The sequence below is a fragment of the Tursiops truncatus genome, chromosome 1, assembly GCF_011762595.2.
Source record: "Tursiops truncatus isolate mTurTru1 chromosome 1, mTurTru1.mat.Y, whole genome shotgun sequence".
NCBI lineage: Eukaryota > Metazoa > Chordata > Mammalia > Artiodactyla > Delphinidae > Tursiops > Tursiops truncatus.
In genome coordinates this window covers 147269976-147290016 of record NC_047034.1, presented here as the reverse complement: position 1 = coordinate 147290016, position 20041 = coordinate 147269976, and the positions used below count along the sequence as shown (strand labels likewise).

Genomic DNA, 20041 nt, shown 5'->3' with positions numbered 1-20041 from the left:
GGCGCTTGTTCGGGCTCCGAAATCACACGGACTTCAGGCTCCTCACCGCGAGAACACCAGCACAACAACCACCCACGCGAAGACACGACAAACCGAAAAACAAATTCCTGGAAAAAAACGAACGCGGACTCGCTATCCCAAAAACGGCGTACAACTAAGTCGAGGTACCGTTAACTATTCTTTTCAGCGTATGGAACGCTGCCAGCCGGAACACACCGAAGCACAAAACATTCTTTCTTTTACACCAACTTATTAACCTTGTTAAAACAAGGCCTTAAAAAATTGGGTAGAAACTCGGAATTGTTTCTCTCCACGGAAATCTTTAGTAAAAGGCGAAAGATTTATGCGTTCTGAAGAGAAACCAGAGTATGCCATCATAACCGCTCACACAGTCCTCGGCTAACTGGAAGTCCCAAGGCACCAACGGTAACTATTTACCCGCAAACAACCAGTGAGTTCTGCAATTATTTCACACACTCCTGTGAAAACATCCTGATTTCGAGCGGGGCCGGGAGTCAAAAGAAATAGAAGGCTAGAGCCTTTTGAAAGTAGGCAAGATCCCGAATGCAATGCATTGTGGGTATGTAAATGAAGCTGAGTCACCAACCTCGCGCTTCGGCAAATGCCTTCCTTTATTAGTTTTCCTGCTCGGTCAAGAGCCACCACCAGGGGGCGGAGTAGAAGCCAGATAGGAATATAGTGGTCGAGTCCAACCAGAAAGTCTGTTTTATTTTGTTTTGTTTTTTTTAAGGGACGACATTTATTCCTTTTCCAAATGTTACAGTAAGACCAGGGGCAAGAAAATGGTTTTAGCAGTTAGAGGAAAAAAAAGTGCAAATCTGGCGTTTGGCCGTTAAAAGTTATTTACAACACTGTGGGGGGAGGGAAGAAAAGAAGTTGTTTCACATTACAGACCTCCCCCCAACCCCAAAGCTTAATACTTGCTTACAAGGCAAAAAAGAGACACAGTTGATTCACAAGCTGGAGGTTGGAACTTGAGTAAGACATTTAGAAAAACCTAGACAAGGGCAGTGTCCTCCCCCGCCCAGGTGCCACTGCAGGCACAGCACAGGAGACTACAAACAGCAGGGGAAGGTGGACACTCAGGGTTTGGGAGTGTAGGCACCCCCACCTCTGGCTCAGGGATTTGGGGAGTAAACATAACCTACTTGGAGAAGAATTGGGGAAGACAACCAGCAAACTGCCTTCTGCGTGGCTGGGAAAGGGAAGGAGGTAGGGCCAGGGGCAGGAGAATTTCACATCACTAACCTAACTTGGGAAACTGCAAGGGACCATCTTCAACTGGCCTTAAGAGCAAGAGCAGATGGACGATGGTGTTGCCGAAATATCAGCTTGCCTGTGCACCAATGCCGAACAGAAATACGGAGACAGATTTTGGAGGAAGAGAGAGATGGCTTTATTTTTCTGCCAGGCAGAAAGGAAGACACAGCAGGCTAGCGCCTGAAGAACTGTGCCCCCATCTCCTTCGGGAATCGGAAAAGATTTTATATGTGGGGCTCGAAGTCTGGCATATATGATAAGGATCAAAATAGTGAAGGTCTTGCATTCTTCTTCTTCCTGCGTTATTTCAAAACAGTCACTGCTGGCCTCAGGCAGCCCGGTCACTGGGTCGGTGTGTCATAGGTTCGGGATGTCCCTGGTTGCACAGTGGTTAAGAATCCACCTGCCAATGCAGGGGACACGGGTTCGAGCCCTGGCCCGGGAAGATCCCACATGCCAAGGGGCCACTCAGCCTGTGCACCAGAACTACTGAGCCCATACACCACAACTACTGAGCCCATGCGCCACAACTACTGAGCCGGTGTGCTGCCACTATTGAAGCCCATGCGCCTAGAGCCTGTGCTCTGCAAGAAAGAGAACCCACCGCAATGAGAAGCCTGGGCCATGCAATAAGAGTATTCCCCGCCCGCCGGAACTAGAGAAATCCCACATGCATCAATGAAGACCCAATGCAGCCTAAAATTTTAACAAATAAATATATAAATAAATACATAGACTCAAGAGAAGTCTCACTTTTGGCCTTATCCTCTCCACCCCATCCCCTCCACCCTGTGTTCCCCTGTGTTCATTAGTTTCTGGTTTATGTTTACGTGTTTCTTTCTGAAGAAAAAAAAACCCATTATCATCATTATTATCACACATATTTTATTTCCTTTAACAAAAGGTAACATACACTTTACTTATTTCACTTAATACACCCTGGAAATCAAGCAACGTCAGTTTATAGAGATCTCCCTCATTCTTTTGTGGCTGCACAGTACTGCATTGTGTGGACATACTATAATTTATTCGGTCAGTCCCTATAGGTGGGAATTTCAGTTGTTTACAGAATTTTGCTATTACAGATAATACTGAACTAATAGCTTTGTGCATATGTTTTTTCATATTTCTAAGTGTGTATTTTGGGGTAAATTCTCAGAAGTGAATTGTTGAGTCAAAGTCTAAATTCACATGTAGTTTAGTTAAATACTGCCAAATTCTATAGTTTGTTTCCAAGTGTGCTCCCTCCAGCAACATATGAGGGTGTCTGTTTCCCCACAGCTTTGTCAACAGGATATTGTAAAGTTTTAAAATTTCTACCTATCTAAATGGTGAAAAATGGTATCTCAGTGTAGTTTTAAGTTGCATTTCTCTTTTTTATAAGTGAAGTTGAGTATATTTTTCATTTTTGTATCTTTTTTTTTTTTTTGCGGTACACGGGCTTCTTACTGTCGCGGCCTCTCCCGTTGCAGAGCACAGGCTCTGGACGCGCATGCTCAGCGGCCATGGCTCACGGGCCCAGCCGTTCCGCGGCATGTGGGATCTTCCCGGACCGGGGCACAAACCCGTGTCCCCTGCGTCGGCAGGCAGACTCTCAACCACTGTGCCACCAGGGAAGCCCCACATTTTTGTATCTTTTGTGTGTGTATTTTCTGTTTATATATTTTGTCCATTTTTATGTTTGCTCTTTCCCCTCAATTTTTCTCGGAAAACTGCATTGCCATCTTTCAGCCATGCATCACAGAAAGGAAAAGTTCCCTTTATTTTAAAGAGCTCTCTGTGTGTTAAGGACATTAGTTCTTTATCTGCCATGTATCGTTAAGTTGTTAATATTCTCTCAGGTTTTCATTTTGCCAAGCAGGTGTTTTTTAATGGAGTCAAATTTATAAATCTTTTATCTCTTCTGGATTTTGAGTTATAGTTCAAAAGGCTTTCTTCACACACGGATTATTAAGAAAAATACACTCATGTTTTCTTCTACTATTTCATGTAGTTTCTTTTTTTTTTAATTTATTTATGTATTTATTTTTGGCTTTCTCTAGTTGTGGAGAGTGGGGGCTACTCTTTGTTGTGGTGCACGGGTTTCTCTTGTTGCAGAGCACAGCCTCTAGGTGCACAGGCTCAGTAGTTGTGGCTCGCGGACTCTAGAGTGCAGGCTCAGTAGTTGTGGCGCACGGGCTGAGTTGCTCCACGGCATGTGGGATCTTGCCCGACCAGGGCTTGAACCCATATCCCCTGCATTGGCAGGTGGATTCTTAACCACTGGGCCACCAGGGAAGTCCTAAAATACTTCTTTTAAATCTCTTTTTCACTGATTTCTACCTTTTCCCCTCTCATTTCTTTGAATCTCAACTTTGTAGTTCTTTTTCAAATTATTGAACAAAGCATCAGTTAGGAATATTTTAGTTAGGTATGTTTTCAGTTGTTGATTAAAGAAAACATGAATAATGGTGGCTTAAATAAACAATTTGGGGGACTTCCCTGGTGGTCCAGTGGCTAAGACTCCATGCTCCTAATTCAATGGGCCCGGGTTTGATCCCTGATCAGGGAACTAGATCCCACATGCTTCAACTAAGAGTTCGCATGCCGCAAATAAAAAGATCCCACATGCCACAACTAGGACCCAGCACAGCCAAATAAATAAATGAATATTTTTAAAAAATAAACAAGTGGGTTTTTATTTTCTTTTGTTTGTAGTTACATAGCAAGGAGTTGGATTGTAGGTGGTTGCTGGCATTAGTTCAACTGTTCAGCCACCAAGAACCTTCTTGGGCTCTTCCTGTCTTCCTACTTGGCTGTCCTGAGTGTGCTGAATTTTTTTGATCTGATGACTATAACCTACCTCATGATCGCAAGACAGCTGTCACAGCTCCTGACAAAACATCCGTGTCCAAGGCAAGAAAAAAGGGGGAGGACATATTACAAGCAAATGATCCTCATTTCAGCCCCTTCTTTTTTGATCTCCAATGTGGAGATAAGTAAGGGAGAAGGGGGCTGAGAATGGCTGTAGGATTAGTCACCAACAGTGTGGGTCACAAACAACTAGCTCATTTGTTTTCTATCTTTCTTGTTTTCTTTATCCCTTCCTGATGCCATTTGGAAGAATCCTCACCCTAATCTTATTGCTCACCATTTCATTTTGCCTGTAACCATTCTGCTATTCAATCCACGTATGGATTTCAACTATTAAATTTTTCATTCCCAGTATTTCCAACTGATTCTTCTTGTTTGTTCCTACCTTAGGTTAACAATATCCTCCCTTATATTTTGGGGATATTTATTATACTTATTTTAAACTTGACCAGGTCTATTAACTCAGCTTCATCTAATATAGGTTTCTCTGTTTGTTGTTTTTCTTTCATTGCAAATGTTTCCCTTTGAGTTCCTATTATTTTAGGCGTGTCAGTGAATTTAGGGGAAGGCTAAGGCCCAGACCCTAGGATATGAAGCAGGTGGGGAGGTAATGTTTAAGGTCTACTGGTCTAGCCCTACCTAGTCAGGCTGGAGTGCTGGGTTTACAGCCTCATGAGGCAATGGGGCAGGTAATGATCCACCCAGGGTCCTGAGGAGTGGGGGTGAGGAGGGGAGAGGCACAGGTGAGCACAACTGAAATAGCTCTCCCTCAGTCTTACCCCCATCTCAAGGCATCTGACGCCCTTCAACTCTGGCTACAGTCACAGTCTCCCCACAACTGGCCCCCAACTACCTTCCGTCTTCTCATGGATTTCTCGGTTTTCACTCTATATTTTCTCAAATCCTTAACCCCTCTTCAGTCCAGTGGTTGAGACTTCGCCTTCCAATGCAGGGGGTGGGGGTTTGAGTTCGATCCCTGGTTGCGGAGCTAGAATCCCACATGCATCGTGGTCAAAAAACCAAAACAGAAAACAGAAGCAATATTGTAACAAATTCAATAAAGACTTTAAAAATGGTCCAGAGCAAAAAAAAAAATAAATCTTTAAAAAAAATTTTCAAACAAATAAACGTTAAGTACAAAGACACCATTTTCCATTAGACTGCATCTACTATCATCAATTCATGGCCACAGTTATTTCCTGTCTCCCCATCCCTCACCGCTGGCCCACTGGAGTATTGAATAATTTTAAAACAAATCTCATTTCTAGATATAAAAGACTTTAGGGAATTATTTTCAATTTTTTAAGTATAATAATGATACTGTAATTATGTGGGAGAATGGTCTTATTCTTGGGAGATGCATGTTGAAATACTTAGAGCTAAAGAGTCATGATGTTTGCAACGGTTAAAGAGAAAAACCACAGGCCCAAAATGGTGTCACTTGTGCTAAAGCCCATGACACCAATCCTAGATTTAATACCTAACCTATGGCAGTTTCAACCTTCATTGGAAATGTAATCTTAATCACTTAGTCTGGAATTTTCTAGTCAGCACCAATGAGGTAATCTGCCAAATGGGCCCTCTTTGTTCCCCAGAGAAAGAAGAGTCAATCTGTATAATAAAACCCTTGCTGTCCCTTCCCCCACAAAAAGATGTCCTGGCCTAAAAATAATCCTTTCTTCTCTTTTGCTAATAGCTCCCTTGCCCCACCCTCCTTCCTATAAAAACCTTCCATTTTATACAACCACTTAGAGCACCCTCCTAGTTGCTAAATGGAATGCTGCCCGATTCATGAGTCACCAGTCTAATTGCCAATTAGATCTTCAAATTTATTCGGTTAAATTGTGTTTTTTTAACACAACTATCAAGTAGTTCAGAAAAAAATAATGAATAAAACCTAAGTCTAGAGGCTGGACTGGATTTAACTTACACATTTTTGGCATCATTATCTCTTAGATGATGCTGTGTACTTCATCTTGTATCCTATCAGGAGACACTTAATGTCAGGGTGCCTCACTACTGGTGATACTGTTTGATCACTTGGCTATAATGGTGACTGCCACTTTTTTTCATATAAAGGTGTGCTTTCCCTTTACAAATTGTTAACAAATAATCTGTGGAGCAATACTCTGGCACCATACAAACATCCTGTACTCAGTAACCTTTCACCTAGCATCCACTGAATCATTTAATTAATTGGGAACTGTAGTACAGTTCCAGAGGTTTTTTTATTTCAGTGGCTGTACTTTTAAAGTGTTTCTAGTTTTTGTTTTTTTCATATATGTCTTTTTTGTAAACATATTGTTCTATCCTTTCACAATGATTTTTTTTAACTTGCTATTTTTTTGATGTAAAGCATACCAATTTTATAGACTCTGATTGTTCTATTACCAGTTCAAGGAAGGGAGGGCTTTTTTTCTCTCTATTGTGGTGATATGTACATGGTAATATGTTGGAGTCCCTGGCACACGTAAGTGTCCCCAATTTAATGGCTTTGTGTTTCCAAAAGTCCTAGAGGTTTCATTATTCTCAGACCATGGGACTCTTCTGGGTCAGTTCCCCTTGCTGCTCTGACTACTCTCTTCATTTTTGGCACAAAAGGAATTCTCGACTTTGGAGACTCTGAGTTTCCTATAGGTTTTACTGTTTTTGGACCACTCGGTGTTAATTCCTTGACTTCAGGTTCCTATAACAGGAGGGTATTGGAATCAGAAACAAGTTATGAGGGCTGGAGTTTTATCACCCATTCAGGGCCAGGAGAAATTCACTAGATCTGACCAAGGTTGAGGAACTGGCAATGCCCCCTGCAAAACCCCAAGTGCCCCAAGGGCCTTGGGAAGCAGCAAGGAAGTTTGCAACTACTTGGACCCACAGGTGGAAAAAGCAAAAAAGGTAGCGAAGGGTCTGAATTTATATTGCCCTCCTAACTCGGGAGGCACAGAAAATAACATAATGAACATCATGTATACACATGATTCATGTTAAAAAACAAAATTCTATTTTGTTGAAGTACCCCTCTCCTACCACTTTACTCTCTCTGCCAGAGGCAACTGCTCTCTTGAATCTTAGTGTTTATCATTCCCAAGCATATCTTTATTCTTTTATCGCATATGTATGTATCTGTAAACAATATCCCACTTCTCTCTCTACTCTGACTTTCATCTTCAATACTTTACCAAGACTGCTCAAGGTCACCAATGACTTAGGTGCTAGCAAATTTAAAGGATACTTCCATGTCCTCATCTTGCCCATCCTTACTGCAGTTCTCCAGAGTTACTTCCTCCTTCATTCCTTCCTCTACTTCTACTCCCTGGTTTTCCTCATCCCTTCAAACCGCCCTAATCTCACCTCCTTTGCTCCTCCTCTGCACTCCCTCAAAATGCTGGTATGCCCCATGGCTCCATGATGGTTCTTCTCATCTCCATCTATACTCTCTCCCTAGGAGATCTCATTTAGTTCCAGGACTCTAAATACATCTACCTAAAATGACTGCCAAATCTCTATCTCTGGCCTGGATCTCTCCCTGAGCTCCTAATTTGTGTATCCAACTGCTAACCTGACACCTCCACTCTGAAGTCTTGTATATACCTCGGACTCAACATGACCAAAGTGAAGCTTTTGACCTACCCCCCCAAACTGTTTCCTTCATAACCCCACTCTCCTATTTCAAGAAATAGTCCACCACCCACCCAGTTGCTCTAGCCAGAAACCAGCAGTCATCCATGATTATCCCTTCTCCTTCACCCACGTATCCAACCTGTCAACCTAAACAGAGGCAAACCAAGGCAAGCTCGAACTACCAGAAATTGAGTTGCAATTTGAGAAACATATGCTGTAGCAAGATACAAGCAAGTCCGTTGAGGGTTTGGGCAGAGCTGTGTTTATGGACCAGAAGCAAGTCTGACCAGAGTCCTAAAGTATTAAGTTAATTGGCTTGAGGATGGGGAGTAATTCTTGGTGGATGTTCATTGGTTAGGAAATAAGTCTGTTTTCTGTAAACCAGGCAATTATGGGAAATCAGTCTCTAAGTTCCATTCTTTGGAGGGTACCTTTGTGAGATTCTCCATTTCAGATCCTCCTGTTTCATTTTAGACTGAAATCCTTTCACAAACCCATCAGCAAGACCCATTCACTCCACCTTTCCACCTCCCAAATAAGGTACACCTTTAATCCATCCTCTTAGCTACATTTCCAGTATCACGACCCCAGGCTAGGCCGGTATAATCTCTTGCCTACTAGGTCACCTCACTTCCAGTCCTGCCCCCTTCAAATCAGTTCTCCACACAGCAGCAAGCCCAATAAACATAAAATCAAATGTAATTCAGATCTTGTCACTCCTCTGCTCAAAATTCTTCAATGATTTCTCATTAGGACAAAAGCCAAAATTATAATATTACTATGGGATACAAGATGCTAAGTTGATCTCATTCTTCTCCCCCTCACCTATTGCCTTCTATCCATACAGGCTTCTTTCAGTTCTTCAAGATCAAGTTCTGTCCCACCTCAGGGCCTTTGCATATATCATTCTCAGATCTTAGTCTGGAAGCCTCTCCACCTCCCTGCCCTTCATTTTGACATTCCTCCTTGTTCTCTAGAGTCAGGTTAAGTATCACTTCAAAGATTTCTCCCCTGACTATTTTATCTAAAGTAGGTTCCTCCATTTTTCTGTATTCCAGGTCTCAGTTTCCCTCAGAGCACTTACTACATATCGTAATTTACTTGTAATTTTCTTCTTTTTGTCCCCTGTTCACGTTAGAAATGTTAGTTCGAGGGCAAGAACTACGTGTCGCTTTCATTATTGCTATCTCCAGCGCCTTGCACCATGCCTACCACGTGGTAGACACTCGATAAAAAGCTAGTGAATCTGGTCTTCCATTCACTGTAAATGATAGCCCCTCGTTGAAACTTAGCAGTAATTCCGCGAGGGAGGAAACATGCTCCCCACTGCGTGAAGAGGGAAGGTTTGTAACTTGTCCGAGGTCACTGAGCAGGCAACTAAAGAAGTTCGGATTCGAACCCATGACTGTAGGACCCGTGAGCCCTCCCTCTGAGACACCATCTTGAGGTTTCTCAGTTTAGGGAACCCCAGCAGTACTGCAACCCTCTGAATGCCTGTAATCTGTCCCCTCCGGCCGCGACGGCTCCCGAATCTCTCTGCAAGCCCTGCGTTCTCCGCTGTGGTCTGACGAGTGGGCGGTCCCATGCCCCGGAAGGCGCGCCCCCCCCCCCCGGAGACTACGTATCCCAACAGGCTCCGCAGGGCGCCGCTGATTGGCGGAAGAGAGGCCGGCGACAGCGTGATGACGTTTAGGGACGCCGGCGCGCGGGATTTAAACTTCGGCGGTTTACGCGGCGTTAAGACTTCGCAGTGTTGGTAGAGTGGTGGTTTTCTGGCATTTCGCGTTTCTCTTCCCGGAGCTCCTGCCTACCCATGGACTCGTCGCTTCTTCAGGCTCGCCTGTTTCCCGGTCTCGCCATCAAGATACAACGCAGTAATGGTGAGGGGCGGGGTCCTGAGGCCAAGGGAACCCGTGGGCTGAGACGGCAGAGATTACCTCCCCTCCCCAAACAGCAGGCCCTGAATCACTATTGGGGATTCCCCTCCACCCCCCAGGTCTAGGTCTCCGCACTGGCAGTCAGTCTTCTCTACCAGGGCCAGGGGCCTCTGCACTGGCGGTGGGTCCCCTCCCCGTCCTCCAGGAATGAGCGGAGCTCCTTTGTGTCACTGGACCTCTCTGGGACGTCAGGGTTGCTGGATTCATTTCCCCTCCAAAGTTCGCCCCTGCAACTGCCCTGCTCTTGCAGGGACCTCGGCTTTCTGGCCCCTCTGTTCTCCCATAAACGCTGTGCACTTGCAGTATGTCAGATACTGGGATTCAGGGTAACGAGAGAGACGAGATCCCTGCTCTTCAGGAGCTTGCAATCCTGCCCTCTCTTTTTTAGTTGAGCAGCTACCTCACCTCTGGCAGGTCTAATACCCATATCACTAGAATGGTCTGACGTAAAGGTCAGGAGTGAGATAGGGAAACCTGAGGGCGCTAGAGCCTCAGTGCTGTGTTGAGGAACTGCTCACCTAAGCACTAGAGTGATTCCCCGGCCCAAACATACCTTCACCCCACAGTAGGCTCTCTTTTGAGTAGGGATGAGTCCTTATCCTCTGCAGCTCAGTTTTAAGAACTGTTCCTTGCCTACCTCACTGTGGGATATTCCAAGGGTGAAGTGCCAGGAGGTTTGTCTCCTGGGGTTAGAAAGAAAGTCAACTGTCCCTTCCTTCAGGCCAACTCTACATTAAGAGTCTCTGTGGGATCCTAAAAGTGAAAAAGATGGGTAACTCTGATCTTTTCATACTATAGGCTTAATTCACAGTGCCAATGTAAGGACTGTGAACTTGGAGAAATCCTGCGTTTCGGTGGAATGGACAGAAGGAGGAGCCACAAAGGGCAAAGAGGTAGGTTCTATGAGTATGCCTGTACCACATTTAACACCTTCCTACCTAAAAGATGTGTGTGGAAATAGAACTTGTGTCAGCCTTGTTTTTGATGTCGACTTGTCCTCCCTAATCTTAAATATGGTCCTCTTTGAATGCATTGGGATTTTATTTAGGCAGGCCTGTTCTAAATTGAAGCAATCAACAGTTTCTGTTGTGTTTCTAGAAAGTAAACTGCACAGAATTCTAAAACCTTGCTCACCCAAGCTAGCTCTGAGTGCACACTACCTATGATATTGATTTGGGGAGCAAAATTGATAATCTAGTTGGGGAGACAAAAGTATGTTTCTGAAACACCAAATAATAGAAGGCAACTACAGATGAATAATGCTAGAGCAGCTCAGAGGTGGAAACTCACTGAGGATGAGCTGGGCTTGTGGGGGCCAGAAAGCTTAACAGAAACAGTGAGATGGCCCTCATGGGGACTGGTAAAGAAGCTGGCTCCGGGCATTGAGGAAGGCCAAGGATGCTTGGCAGCAGCAAAAAGGCTAAAAAAGGAAACTAGAGGGTCTTTGTCTCTGGCAGTAAGTTGTTTAAGATTTTATTCTGTAGGCAGTAGGAGCCTTGGAAGGATTTTGAGAAGAGGAGGGATGTGCCTAAGATATTTATGTTTTAGAGGCATTGTGGTGTGGTGAAGAGGTCACCAAGCTAAGAGTATGAAAACCTGGATTCTAGAGTCTGGCTCTGCCACTACTTAATGTGTTCTCAGGCACATTTCTGTCCCTCTTAAAAATTCAACTTCCTCATTTCTAAAATGAGGATGATAATATTTACTTATTTTGGGTTGTTTTGAGGACTTATTCAACAAATCCATTTGTACTGGTTCCAAAATGCCAGCCAGTGTGTTTGGTACTGGGGATACAGAAGTGAATAAGACAGACCTGGACCCTCTTCTGTGGAGCTTAACAGATAACACATGTAAAGGGCTTGCTTAGTATCGTGCCTTATGGTAGGTATGCATATATTTAGGTGGTATATCTGAGAAATAGAAGAACTGAATTCTTTACATTATCTGTCCTTGAATCAAGAGCTTCCTAAAATTCCTTTCAACCATCTATTAGCAGTTCCGTGTGACTTATTTTTGTTTTTGTTGTTCGTTTAGAAATACAGCTCTTATTGGGTCTCACTCCAGCTTAAATATTGCCTTTGGAATAAAGTCCAAACTTCTTAGTGAGGAATTAAAGCCTTTTTAAGATCTGATCCCAATCAACTTTTTTTCTTTATACTACACACTCCTTCCAAAGTAGTGCCAGGGCAAATGGGGCAGTTCCCCACTCTATGATCCTGCCTAGTGTCTCGCTGCCTTCACACTCTCACTCTTATTCCTTCCTCCTGAATCATCAAAGTGAGGATCAGTTAATGTCAGAACTTTGGTCTCCTGTGTTGTTTATGCTCTCCGTAGTTTAGGGATTGGAATCAGGGGAGTGGGGGAGGGTAAGGGTCTGTAGCTGTCCAAGAAAAGTGGATAGAAGCCTGGCTACTGAAGTACTCGCCAGCTTTTGCATTTGGTGGTTCTGTCCTCCTCGTCTATCCCATACTGCTTTGGTTTCTAGCCCTTTGTGCACATGGCTTCTGTCTCCCACTAGCATATGAGCTCACTGAAAGCAAGGGCGATACATGTCTTAATTCATTTTTGAATACCTTCCCCCTACAGCTTTACTCATGCCTAATAAGTGTTTGAATAGCTGATTAATACATAAAGGTTGCATATGTAGGAGGTGAAGCTCTCACCCTGGAGTACATGCTTCAGCTCTTTCACATTTTGAAACAGAAATAATCAAGTTGGTACTATTTAGGTGTGTTTGAACCTGCTGTGACGTTTGAGTTGTCCCCAGAGGGTTTCAGGACTCTGGTGATGTAAACCTAGAATTGTGACCTTATTGCAGGCATGAGCAGGAAGTAGGGAAGGCCTGAGCAGGACACTAAGACTGGGGAAGAAGTTTCTGGGCCTGAAGTTTCTGGACCCAGTAGAAAATGTAGGTAGATTTAGGATTAGGTAGCAGTTCTCAGGAACTGGTCCCTGCCCATAAGATCCTGAAGGGCCCTCCATTTGACTATCAGTGGGCAGTTAGAACTTGTTTCCTCCTTGGTGTCAGGCAGCAAGGGGTGCTCAGGGGGCTGTGCCCAGTAGGACCCCACTGCCCCACAGAGCAGTAGGGGAGCCGAGTGGCCTAGATCTGCTGTGGACTTCCTGACTGTTTGCCTGCCTGTCTGCCTTCCTCTTCACCTCATTCTCATCACTGACAGCTACCATTGGCTTGGAATCAGAAAGCAATATCCATCTAGATGGTAAAACACGACTAGGGAATAAATATTTGTTTATAGCTATTAGTACTTGGTGGAACTTAAAGTTTATAAAGTCTGAATCTAGGGGTAGCCTTGACTGCAGAGATGCAATTGGATTGAACAAGCTATGTTGTTCACAGAAGCTTTTACTTGCTCCTTGCAGATTGATTTTGATGATGTGGCTGCAATAAACCCAGAAATCTTACAGCTTCTTCCTTTACACCCAAAGGACAATCTGCCCCTGCAGGAGAATGTAACGGTTCAGGTAGGTGCCTGTCACCTGACTGCAGCCAGTGCCCCATTTGGCTTGTTGGCTCTTTGCTGGTTTGTTTTCTGGGGCTGCTTAGTTCTTTAGCACAGCACATGGGCCCAGGATAGGCCCTTGAGAATTGATAAGAGCCATATATTGTGGTGGTTTGTTTTGTTTTTCAGAAACAAAAGCGCAGATCAGTCAGCTCCAAAATTCCCGCTCCAAAGGAAGGTAAATGGATTTCTACTGGTTCACTGTCCTGGGGTTTGTGCCAGGAATGATGTTCTTGGAGCTCAGGAAGCTGTGAAGTAGACTCATTGCTCCAGTTTAGCAGGTGGCTTTTGTGTGGGCTGAGTCCTGCCCTGTCTTCCAAGCATCTTCCTCAGTGAGGAAGAATCTAACCTACAGGGAGGAAGAAATGGAGAGGTGTTGGTCAAAGGGTACAGAGTTTCAGTTATGCAAGATAAAGAAGTTCTGGAGATTTAATGTACAACATAGGGCCTATGATTAATAATACTGTATTGTACACTTAGAAATTTACTGTGAGGGTAGATCTTATGTTAAGTGTTCTTACCACAAAAGGAAAAAACAAAATACAAAACAAAGGGAGCAGGAGGAAACTTTTGGAGGTGATGAGTAGGTTTATCGCATTGATTGTGATAATGGTTTCATGGGTGTATACCTACCTCCAAACCCATCAAATTGTACACATTAAATATCTACAGCTGTTTATATGTCAATCATACCTCTAAAGCAGTTTAAAAAAAAGAAAAGAAGAGAAAGAATTCAACAGTTCAACCTACAGCTCTTACTTAGGCCAACCTCTCAGGGACTTGGTGCATTTGGGAAATTTGCTGACTGGCCTGTGGAATCCAGAGCAGTAATCAGCCATTGTGGGCTTGTTTTCTCTCCTTGGGGGAACAACATGCCTTGGAGTGAGGTGGTGGGCAGGCTGTGAGAAAAGCTAGGTCAGGGCCATTTAGAAGTAGAGTTGGCAGTGCTGTGGTGATCTGGGGGTGGGGTGAGATTGGACAGATAATAGCAATGCCTCGAACTCCAACAGAAGGTTGGGCTTTCTCTGCAGAAGGAGTCAGCATAAACCTACTTTGACTACAGTCATCTGTGATGGTGGCTATAGGCACAAACTGCCCAAATAATCCAGCTTATAACCCAGAACCAGCTATACCTCACAGCCTGTCCCAGTCCAGGGGGTATCACTGCCTTGACATAACACAGCCACCTTGGGCCCAGAAACGACATGCCTGGAGCTTCAGGTTCCCGGGGGCCCAAGGTGAAAGGTGGTGCAGTTTTGAGCTTCAGCTGGGCATGACTGGTGTGTTGCTGGCCCTCTCTTGCAGGCTATACCACCGTAAGGGCCTGCAAGAGAGATGGGGATGGCAGCCATCCCACTCCACGTGCATGACACGAAAGGATACTGCCACCGCTCCTTTTAATGGAAAAAAAACCTTAATGAATGTGCATGATATTGAACAGTAGAAATGAAACACAAGATTATAGATCTTTTGAGAAATAGGAAAATTATAATAATTCATGCTCTTTATGAAAAATAGGGATTATATAGAGCCATCAGATCAGCCCAAATTTAGGAAACTCAAATTCAGTACAAGTTGATATTTACTTATATGACACAAGTGTTTTATTTCCAAATTCACTACTTCTTTTATTTATAGGTGCATTATTTCTTTCTTATGGAGAGAAACTATATAGATGGGTAGAAATTGGCAAGAATTAAAGTATAACTCAATTGTTTCTCTCAGTTAAGCATTCTTTTAAGATTCCAGAAAATTCATGTAGCTGATCCCATGGTTTCTAAAGATGTGGCCCAGGCCTGGCTCTGTAAAATATCTTGGAGCAGTGGAAAAAGCCCAGACTGGAATCTGGCAGTCTTGGGTTCACATCCCGGTTCTGACGCTTACTAGTTGAGTGGCATTGGGCAAGTTGCTTAATTTTTCTGTGCCTTAATGTCATCTTCCATTAGTTGGGAATACTGATACTTACCTCATGATGTTTCGCGGTATGGGAAGATTGTAGAATGGTAGGTGCTGTTGCTAAGGTTAAGAATGCTTTTTTTCAGGGATTAGGTCTATGTCTCCAGAAATGATTTCAGATTGTCTGTAGGTCCCTCCATTTACTCAAGACAGATGCTCTGTGGGAGCCCTCAGGAGCTCTCAGATTGCAGAACGTAACAAATTAGTTTTGGGGTCACTAGTAGTTGGCCTTTGTAATTTTTCCTTTCCTTGGGTGGAAGGAATGGGGAGTTGGTGGGCTCCTTTCCTGTATAGAATCTTGGAGGGTTACCCCCGACGGCCCTTCTATTATGCCTGTTGGCTCTCCTGATCATGCTGCACTGATCGGCTTCTGCCCTTGGTCCTTCAGGTCTCCGAGGCCGCTCCACTCGCATGTCCACTGTCCCAGAGGTTCGCGTCACCACTCAGGAGAATGATATGGAGGTGGAACTTCCTGCATCTGCAAATTCCCGCAAGCAGTTTTCAGTTCCCAGTGAGTAATGAATCTGTTCTCCCTGTTTGAGGCCCTGGAGTGGTCCTCACACATCGCCCTGAACCTGTTCTAGAATATCCTAGGATTCCTACACTCTCTGGCTTTTGTATTGTTCTGCTCCTGCCCCACTGCTCCCTTATCTGGAAATCATCTCACTTTACTTTTTAAACTTTATTTAAACATAATATATATACAGAAGAGTAAACCTATCATTGACTACATAGTTCACAAAGTGAACACACTCATTTAACTGACACCCAGATCAAACAGAGCATTACCAGCACCCCCAAAAGTCCCCCTCAGGCCCCCTCCCAGTTCCTAAGCCCCCAAGGGTACCTACGTCCTGACTTCAGATCGCATAAATTAACTTTTTCTCTTTTTTTTGACTTTATATAAATGGAGTTTTTAAAACTTTTTTTTTTAATTTATTTTTGGCTGCACTGGGTCTTTGTTGCTGCACGCAGGCTTTCTCTAGTTGCAGCAAGTGGGGGTTACTCTTCGTTGCGGTGCGCAAGCTTCTCACTGTGGTGGCTTCTCTTGTTTTGGAGCACGGGCTCTAGGAGCGCTGGCTTCAGTAGTTGTGGCTCGCAGGCTCAGTAGTTGTGGCTCGCGGGCTTCAGTAGTTGTGGCTCACAGGCTCTAGAGCGCAGGCTCAGTAGTTGTGGTGCACGGGCTTTAGTTGCTCCGCAACATGTGGGATCTTCCTGACCAGGGATTGAACCCATGTCGCCTGCATTGGCAGGTGGATTCTTAACCACTGCACCAGCAGGGTAGAGGGTAGTCCCAAACATTTTTAATTGTCAACTTTACTAGTTATTAGTAAATAAAGTAGGTGATTTTTATAATCATTACATTTAATGTGTATCAAATTCAGCTCTAATAAAGTGAAGGCAAACAAAAGGGTCACGACCAGGTATGGGAAGTAGTGAGTCACCATGGGTTGTACCTTTCTGGGTTGAATCAATATGGTTGGTTGGGGCTTCCCTGGTAGTGCAGTGGTTAAGAATCCACCTGCCAACGCAGGGGACACGGGTTTGATCCCTGGCCCTGGAAGACCCCACATGCCACGGAGCAACTAAGCCCGTGAGCCACAACTACTGAAGCCTGCGCGCCTAGAGCCTGTGCTCCACAACAAGAGAAGCCACCGCAATGAGAAGCTCGCACACCGCAAAGAAGAGTAATCCCTGCTCGCTGCAACCAGAGAAAAGCCTGCACGCAGCAACGAAGACCCAACGCAGCCAAAAATAAAATAAATAAAATTAAAATAAATAAATTTATTAAAAAAAATATATGGTTGGTTGTTGCTCAGTTTCCCATTATTCCTGGGTTTCAGTCCTTGCTCCTGTTAACCACCTGGGTTCTGAAGTCAGAAATTTCTCCTAAATGAGTAGAAAGGCCTGGCCTGGCCTGGCCTGAGAACCCATGCTTGGTCAAGCCTGAAGAGTTCAGGCCTTTAAAGGCTTTTCCCTTCATGGTGAAGCCCACACTGAGCTACTCACACACTCTTTAAGATTTTTTTTTTTTTTTTTTCCCCGACCACCTTCTTTAAGATTTCTTGACCCCAGGAGCCAGCCCCTGTGGAGGGACTTCTTGGGTTCAAGGTGTGGGCCGAGATGCAGGAAAAAGCCTGAGCTTTGCTCACACGGTAGGAGCCTGAGCCCTTGCTGAGCTGGCAGTCGGTAGCCTTCCTCCTGGCCTATGACCTGCTAGGGCTCAGATGAGCATGGCTGCCGTATGCCTGCCTGCTTCTCCAATGACTCTTGTTCCCCACAGCCGGCCCCCCTAGGCCCTCCTGCCCTGCAGTGGCTGAGATACCATTGACGATGGTCAGCGAGGAGGTGGAAGAGCAAGTCCATTCCTCCGTCCAAGGCAGCTCTTCTGCAAACCCTGTGAACTCAGGTAGACACGCTGAGCTGTCTGCTGCCCTGCTCCTAGTGCAGGATAGGTAGTTACGGCCTGTCCCACACCTGGCTTGCCTTGGCACCTGAATTCAAACCATGTTTGTCACATGGGGTCATGTTTCCCTGTGGCCACGGAATCAATCTTTCACAAGAGGTGACCCTGTCACTGCCAGGTGGCAGGAGCCCTCTGATGTAGTTGAGGTGCTATCACAGCTAAAGTCTTGGCCAACACCCGAAGAACAGCCCAGAGTGCCCACCAAGACCAAGCAGGGATGATCTCACCTCTTCTGGTTTTTGAGAAGATGCCACAGAGGCATAGAGAGAGCTTGGGTTAGACCTGGAGTGCCCACATTAGCAAGTCTCTTGTAGGCTTGGCCATCCCAAGAGTCATAGCTGTTGCTTCCTCTCCATGCATATGGTGACATAAGAGCAAGGGTCTAGAGAAGGCCTAGTCCTGGGAAAGGCCCAGGACTCAACACAACAGCCAGAGAAGAACAGGCTGGCCTAGACAGGTAAAAGAAAGGGCTTCCTTTTTTTTTCTCCCCCTAGTTCGGAGGAAATCTTGTATTGTGAAGGAAATGGAAAAAATGAAGAACAAGCGAGAAGAGAAAAGAGCCCAGAACTCTGAAATGAGAATAAAACGAGCTCAGGTACCTTTCTTGGGAAGCAAGGGCAAAGGTTTTTGGACAGGCATCCTTAACTGAAACCTTGTCTGCAACAGAGATAACAGTTTGGCCCCAGCATTTCTGAGGCTCCAGTTCTGATATCCAAGAAGTTTAACTAGTTTCTCATCAGGATTCAGAGAACAAATAATTCAGATATTCTTCTGAAGGCCCTCAGATGAGGAATGTTTGCTGCTGATTGTCCAATGGGCACGCCCATCACACAGTTCAGTGTCCAGTGGGCTGCTGGGCACAATTGCCTGCCTCCCCCGACTTCCTAGTTGCGTGTATGCAGGGGTGCCACAGTGGAGTTCCAGTTTGGATTATTTCCCTTTAGTTGGGTTAATGGCACAGGGGAATCCCAGCCTCATGGTCTCCTAAGATGTGGGACAGTGGCTCTTGCCCCAGTTCCTAGAGTGGTTGGTGCATGCCTAGGCCCCCTGCCAATCTTTGTTCCCAAGACTTTGTTCCTGGGTTCTCTGCCCAGAGCCAGAGTTGGGGGCAGTGAGATCGTGTGGGGGCTTGTCAGCCCTGCAGGGCTGTGTGCATATAAAGAGCTGTTGTTGCTGTTCCTAGCACTGAGGCCTGAGAGCACTTAACATCTTGGCAGTCAGTCTTTCTTCACTCCTATCCCAAACAGGAGTATGACAACAGCTTTCCAAACTGGGAATTTTCCCGGATGATTAAAGAATTTCGGGCTACTTTGGAATGTCATCCACTTACTGTGACTGATCCTGTAAGTAATCCCAAAGGGTTTCTACCTCTCCTTCCTGAGTAGGTGTACAATTTTTTTTTTTAAACATAGTTGATATCAACATTGTGTTGGTTTCAGGTGTACAGCACAGTGATTGAGTCTCTCTCTCTCTACATATATATGTAAACACACACACACACACACACACACACACACACACACACACACACACACACACGATTCCTTTTCAGATTCTTTTCCCGAGTAGGCGTACAAGTGAGAGACAGAATCATCTCTTAAGGCAATGAGAGCGTGCAGGAATCTTCACTCACCCTCAAGGGGTTTTTTAATACCCTTTGGTGGGCTGGAGCTAGTGAGGCCTAGATGGGAGGGTCTGATCTTTATCAACTCCCACACCCCCATCCTCCCTGCTTCAGTAGGTTGGCTAGATTCTTACTACTAATCATGAAAGTGTGCTGAACCCTCCTATAGGCAGCAGAGTGAGGAAACTGGGAAGAAAATTCAGAGCTACCTTCTTACGCTCCAGAGTAACTATGGGCATAGTGGGTTCCAGTGTTAGATCTTGGCCCTTGCCTGAACCAAACTTGGGATTAGAACTGGACGGGTTGTGGACAAGCTTTCTTTCAATATTGCTCTGACCTTTTGCTCTTGGTTGTCTTTTCTCATCTTCGAAGATTGAAGAGCACAGGATATGTGTTTGTGTTAGGAAACGACCGCTGAATAAACAAGGTAAGCCCTATTCAGTCAGAATGAGGCTTTGGACTGACTGTGGGTTCCCCCGTGTCCAGGGAGCATCCCCTGAAATACTGTCCTTCTGCAGAATTGGCCAAGAAAGAAATTGATGTGATTTCCGTTCCTAGCAAGAGTGTCCTCTTGGTACATGAGCCCAAGTTAAAAGTGGATTTAACAAAGTACCTGGAGAACCAAGCATTCTGCTTTGACTTCGCATTTGATGAAACAGCTTCAAATGAAGTCGTCTACAGGTTAGTCCCTTGCCTCTTTGTTTCTCCTCCTTCCCCCTGACACTTTACTCTTTCCAATGAGGGGCATTGTGGTAACACTCACGCTCACAGACATGCTGACCCT

General features: G+C 44.9%; 1 protein-coding gene and 1 non-coding gene across 3 annotated transcripts in view; one reads left to right on the top strand and one right to left on the bottom strand.

Annotated features, from left to right (window-relative positions):
- Positions 1-254: 254 nt before the first annotated feature.
- LOC117310022 (U5 spliceosomal RNA) lies at positions 255-370 on the bottom strand. Its single transcript, XR_004524287.1, has one exon. It is a non-coding gene; the product is annotated as a U5 spliceosomal RNA (small nuclear RNA).
- Positions 371-9476: 9106 nt separating this feature from the next.
- Positions 9477-20041, top strand: part of KIF2C (kinesin family member 2C) — an 18307-nt gene continuing 7742 nt past the window's right edge. Inside the window, exons 1-10 of one of the 2 annotated variants that reach the window (XM_004328293.4) lie at positions 9477-9632; positions 10488-10582; positions 13071-13172; positions 13340-13388; positions 15555-15677; positions 17451-17576; positions 18128-18228; positions 18881-18976; positions 19630-19684; positions 19776-19938. In XM_004328293.4, coding sequence (XP_004328341.2) covers positions 9566-9632; positions 10488-10582; positions 13071-13172; positions 13340-13388; positions 15555-15677; positions 17451-17576; positions 18128-18228; positions 18881-18976; positions 19630-19684; positions 19776-19938 — 977 coding nt within the window. In that variant the 5' untranslated portion in view covers positions 9477-9565. The remainder of the gene's footprint in view (positions 9633-10487; positions 10583-13070; positions 13173-13339; positions 13389-15554; positions 15678-17450; positions 17577-18127; positions 18229-18880; positions 18977-19629; positions 19685-19775; positions 19939-20041) is intronic. The other variant, XM_004328294.4, reaches the window with a different exon arrangement.